The 6000-nt window shown below is 39.5% G+C and overlaps 1 protein-coding gene across 2 annotated transcripts in view; it reads left to right on the forward strand.

The window, feature by feature from the left end:
• The window catches only part of BICC1 (BicC family RNA binding protein 1), a 259900-nt gene extending 254527 nt beyond the window's left edge, over positions 1-5373 (forward strand). For both annotated transcript variants that reach the window (XM_040436564.1, XM_040436565.1), the window contains exons 20-21: positions 1834-1933; positions 3358-5373. In XM_040436564.1, the coding sequence (XP_040292498.1) occupies positions 1834-1933; positions 3358-3488 (231 nt within the window). In that variant the 3' untranslated portion in view covers positions 3489-5373. The remainder of the gene's footprint in view (positions 1-1833; positions 1934-3357) is intronic.
• The last annotated feature ends 627 nt before the right edge of the window (positions 5374-6000 follow it).

The raw sequence follows: 6000 nt of genomic DNA on the forward strand, positions 1-6000 counted from the left end.
TATCACAGAACATGAGCGCGCTGCTGTCAGCGCGCTCATGTTCCCTCAGCAGCATCCTCCCCCCTATGCTGCGCTGCCAATGAGGAGAGACTGGAGGAGGAGGGGTGGGCGCACTGCGCCACCAATGATAATTAACGTCTAATACAAATCCAGGAGGCGGTGCCCAGCCTATATGACAGGAAGCGACGATCAGCGGCAGTTAACCCCTCAGGTGCCGCACCTGAGGGGTTAACTGCTGCCGCTAATCGCAGCTCCCTGTCAGAGGCAGGGTGCCGACTGTGATTCTGCGCCAACACACCCTCCTCCTCTATTAAACGTTAATTATCATTGGTGGCGCAGTGCGCCCTGCTCCCCACCCCCCCCCCCCCCCCCCCCCCCGTATTAAACTCATTGGTTGAGCAGTGTGCCCCCGCCCACCCCCTAGTATTAAAATCATTGGTGGCGCACAGGGTCCCTTCCCCTCCTCATTATTGGTGGCACAGTGGCAGCTTCTGATCGGAGGCCCAGCAGTGTAATCCTGGGGCTCCGATTGGTTACCATGGCAGCCAGGACACTATTGAAGCCCTGGCTGCCATGGTAAGCTCCCTGCTGCTGTATGCACAGGGCAGCAGGGAGAGTGTGAAGTCCTATTTACCCTAATAGATCTCTATTAGTGTGAATAGGACAAGGGATTAAAAGATCCCAATTTATAGCCCCTATGGGGGGAAATGGTTATTAAATAAAATAATTTAAAAAAGGGGGGAAAAAACGCAACAAAATATTAAGTATAAATCGCCCCCTTTCCCAATTTTCCATGTAAAATATATAAGCAATAAATAAACATATCACATATTGCCACGTCTGAAAAGTCCAAACTATTAAAATATTAAAAAAAATCTCCTATGTGGTGAACGCAGTAACAGAAACATTATTTAGTTTTTTCAAAAATGGAAATGCACAGAATATCGATATAAATTATCGGCTATCGGCCTGAAAGTTCACAGGTTATCGGTATCTGCTCTAAAAAATCAATATTAGCCGATCCCTAGTCAGAAGTTTAACCCTTACTCAGAAAGACGCTCTTCAATGAAGCCAGACCATAGTCCAGTGATTGGCAAGGGAACTCCCCAGAGGAAAGAGTGATATTTACCAAACCCTTTAAGAATTGTTGGTATTTGGCATTGCCCTTTACTACTCCATGGTAGAAGTGACCTGGACCTGTACAATCGCTTTGCTTGAAATTAAGCTGGAAAATATTTTGGGCAGATCAAGGATATGATTTTTATTTTTATTTTTTTTAAACAAGAAGAGCGTCTGTTTTTGGTTTGGAAACCACCGCCTTCATACTTCCAGGCTTAAACCTAATAGAGCTGATTTGACCAAATATTATAAGTATTTCCAAGTAGAAATCCGTTTCACTTGAAAATGACACGTTTCATGCATTCAAACCTTTTGTTGGATGTGAAATTACGGTGTTAACCAGGGTGCGTATTATTTCCCTGGCTGCACTAAGACTAGAGCTTTACCGGGTGTGTCTGTAAACCATATGATTATATGCATGCATACCTAAAGGAGAACTTAGTAATGTCATTGTTTTCATTATCAGGAAGTCATGTAAACCCAAATGTGCTCTGGTTTTGCTCATCCATGTTGCTTGGTCTGACTGAGAACCAAATGCAACATTCTCAGGATATTGCCCCTTTTTTTTAAGTATTTTTTTTTTTTTAATGCTGGCAGCCTGTATCGAACAAATTCCTGTGATTACTGCCCATCTTTATTGCGCTTACTGGTACTACGGTATCATAATGATTTATACTGTTCCGTAACCACAAAACCTTATTTTTGCTGCCCTAGATTGATCTACAGACATTCCTCACATTGACCGATCAGGACTTAAAGGAGCTTGGTATAACGACATTTGGTGCACGAAGGAAAATGCTGCTGGCAATCTCAGGTAATATGCCATTCGCTTGTACTGACTGTATACTGACTGTGGAATATGTATTGCTCACATTGTGACAGAGGGTCCAAGCAATGTCTTAACGTACCCACTTGATCATGTAAAAGCCTCTCAGGGTTTTGGCACATTTGAACCAGTGGGCTTTTGGTAGCTACAGTAGATCGAAAGAAGTATTGTGATGGAAGAGAAGTGACCTAAAAGATAACATCAGTATGTATTTTTTATGTATTATTTTATTTCAGTTTAGTTAAATAGCAGATCATGAATATATTTTCTTTGAGTATGATTTATGTGTTGTGTTACTACTAGGGGCTATACAAACCCATGTAAAATCGGGGCTACATTAAGAGATTTTATTGCATGACATTCAAGTTTTTCAAGTCCCTGCTGAAATCCACAAGTTGCTCGTAATATTATTATATATATTTTTTGTGCAGTTACAGCACAAAAGGACTTTATGTAGCCTTTTCTCATGTTGACCTCCATTTGTGGCAAATCCAGTGACCCATTGGCAGTAGTCTTAACCTCTTAGTGACCAACAGTTCAGGCAGCGAAGAGCAGGACCTCAGCTCTTACAACAGCCAGGCGCCTGTTCTAATGGTCCAGATCGGCCAAGTCGCCAATCCCAGCCGCTTAACCGCCTTATCGGTAGTGACAGCAGCATCTAAGTGGTTTCTTCGTCAATAATAGAGTCTGATGCAAATGAGATCGCGCAGTGCCAGTGTCTATACACTGCATTTGGGGGTCCATTGAGGACACCAGGCCTGCACTGCATGTATGTCTGTCAGTATCCTTTTCCAACCAGCTGCTCCATCCATTTCCGGGGGGCTCCCGTTTTCGTGATCACTGGGAGTCCCAGCGGTAGAATCCCTACCGATCTGTTATCCCCTATCCACCAAAATTCCCTTTTAAAAAAAGGACTCCCACAAACATTTTTATTCTGACCTGTTAGATGTAATGACCTGCATGATTTAAACTGTAGTGAATGTAATCTTCTTACCTGTGACTGCATTTGTGAGTTATTACCTCCCTTTTGATCCTCAGCTGTGTCATATGACCAGAGAAGTACCTGATTTTGATCCTCAGCTGTGTCATTGAATAGAGAAGTACCTGATTTCATCTTCTAGGTCAATTGGAAATCAGAGTGATGGTTAAATGATGCAGCTGAGGATCAAAAGGGAGGTTATAACTACCATACTATAACAAATAAATTGTGGGAGTGCTGCTTTAAGTGTTTTCTGGGAGTTCTTCCTGTACTGTTGCCTCAATCCCAGGTTTAAAAAAAAAAATTAGTAATGCTCTTTTTTTTTTTTATACAAATATAATGTACTATGGTTTGTAATTTGCCTATGCCTTTTTGATCACCTTACTTTTATAGTATAATAATTTCTAAATTAACTTATCTACATTATTTTCAGAACTGAATAAAAACAGGAGAAAGTTGTTTGAGCCGACCAGTATCCGATCTTCGTTCCTGGAGGGAGGAGCCAGCGGGAGGCTTCCACGCCAGTATCACTCAGACATTGCTAGTGTCAGCGGTCGCTGGTAGCAGTCAGCGGGATAACTTGACCAGAAGTGCAGAGAACATCACGGCTGACCTGTGGACAGACATAACTACGCATTCTTTTTTTGTTTATACCATCAGCACTTTAATGTCAAGGTACCACGGACCAAAGTAACGTGTTCGCACAAGTACTTGTGGTTCAGAACACCAAATGTGGGATATGTTTTGTTTGACTATGTAGACTGGACCGAAATGCAATAGCAGAAAAAAAAGTTTAATGGTTTTATGTTTTAGTATTTTATGTATAAGTATATTGTATGCACTGAAATTTTACCTGTACTGAATGAAGAATTAATCTCTCAGATCTTCGAGGGCATGACTTAATGGTTTTATTGTGAAGGAATTTTCTATACTCCATAGTAATAATAATAATAATCAGATATTTCTGCACTTTACAGCCTCCTAACCGTGTCTCCTGTGGAAATTTCACATTCTGTCCTCTTCTTCCATGTAAACTGTTTATTATCACCAATCATAGCCTGATTTACAGTAACAATTCATCCTCTAAGTATTATAATGTATTTCAATGATGCCATTGGAAACTGGGAACCATTTTACAATTACTGGTAGATGACTTTTTTTTATTCTGTTATTTAATATTCTCTGAACGCTTACATTGAAGCAAGTTCACTGTAACAGATGAAAGGACCAGGGTGGACTTTGTAGTTAGAATTTCTTCTCCTTTGCACTCATCCCCAGGAAGACGATGCAAACCAAGGAGGAGGAGATGAATGATGTATTTTATTACATTTATTTATACCAGCAGATCCATCTCCTTCTTCTCTGGTCTCATACAAGCTGCTAAGTCAGTTCACTTAGCCAGTACCTAATGGGGATTCTCCTTGCCTGTCAATAACCAAAGGTGAATATCACACATCAGAAAATCCATCACTTTTATACTGTGAAACCTAAAGTTACCCTATGTGACCATACTCATGAAGGACATCACATGTTCCCTTGTGATAATGTCTCCGTTCCAGAAAGGGGCAACCGGGTTACGTTTTCAGAGAGCTAGGAATTGCATGTACTGTAAATTTGCTTGGACTGTAAATAAGAAAAGTTGTTAATCATCCTTACACATAAAGCCTTAAAGCTCTACACGTGGAGCTACACCAGCAGTGAGACATTCCACCTGGACAAGTGCTCTTCATTAGTGGCACCTTAAGGGTCTGAAAGCATGGTACGGTCTATAGACCACCGACACTCACGCCAATGACTGCTTTCATAATTAACTTGCCGCGTGACTATTTGCACACAAAGGGAATGTTGTGTTTTTTGTTGTTTTAAATATATATATAAAAATCTATTTTTTTTTTTCTTTTGCTGCACAGAGATACGTTTATGGGCATAGGCAACGCAGCAATAAAATAACTATTGATTTCTAATAAGTCACTATTGAGTGGTGGTTTTGGGGCTTTGCACACTACATTTGGTAAACCACTTCCTTTCATAAATTTTGTGGTGTTAATTAATACTATAAAGCATTTTATGCCATATGGGTCATTTTGGAATCCCACATTTTAATAAAAACACATATGGGTATTGAAACTTTTTATAATTTTATAGAGTGTTTCCCTTTATGTACTATGTTTTGTTTAAATTCTATGACTTGTTCTTTGATTATAGTTTGATGTGACAGGGTGTGGCATGGGAATATTCTAGCGATCACCCAAAGGTACTGCAAGAGTAATCAGAACATACATTGTATGCACAATAAACCTCTACAGAATTCTTCTTTTTTTTTTTTTTTTTTTTTTTTTTTTTTTAATGTCGATCCATAAACAACAGTGTTTGCCAGATTACCTTCATCCTGGTATTTGTTACTTTTATGTTGTGCCTTGAGAGAGACAAGTTGTCTGTAAATGTAGGACAGATACAGATTGTATTTCATTCAGGGGTGGGGGTCAAAAACTTTTTTTTTTTTTTTACTTTTTTTAATTAAATGTGGATTACGACCATTAAAATGGAGTTTTTTTAAACTAATCGTGTTATTTTCAAGAAAATAAATTTATAACCCCCAACTTGTGTGATGTTTCGTTTTATACTTTTGCGTTACATTATATTCTATAAATATAACGAGTACTACAGCAGTGTAAAAGCAAAAGGAGGATAGGTGACAACCCAACAAGTCCCTTATCTTCCTGTTTTGATAAAAGTTTGTCAAGCCTGTATAGATACAATAAACATAGTTTTGGTGGGAAAAGCCTGTATAGATAGAACTGGCAGAGGAAACCCCTTCGTTTTACAGAAATCTAAAGTCACTTATAAGATCTGAAGCAAAGAGTTCGAAGAGATCTTCTAGGAAACCGCGGGAGTTTAATTATGTGTCACATGATTCATCTGAAGAAAGTGGTTCAGTTTTGGAGAGCTTTGGCTCTGAATGTTCCTTATCAGATGAAGAAACAGGAGGTCATCCTTGTATTCCTGTCAGACTAAGATAAAATGTTGAGAGCGATTAAACCTATCTAGACTTTAATAAGGCTTTTGATACTGTCCC

The sequence above is a fragment of the Bufo bufo genome, chromosome 6, assembly GCF_905171765.1.
Source record: "Bufo bufo chromosome 6, aBufBuf1.1, whole genome shotgun sequence".
In the NCBI taxonomy this organism is placed as follows: Eukaryota; Metazoa; Chordata; class Amphibia; order Anura; family Bufonidae; genus Bufo; species Bufo bufo.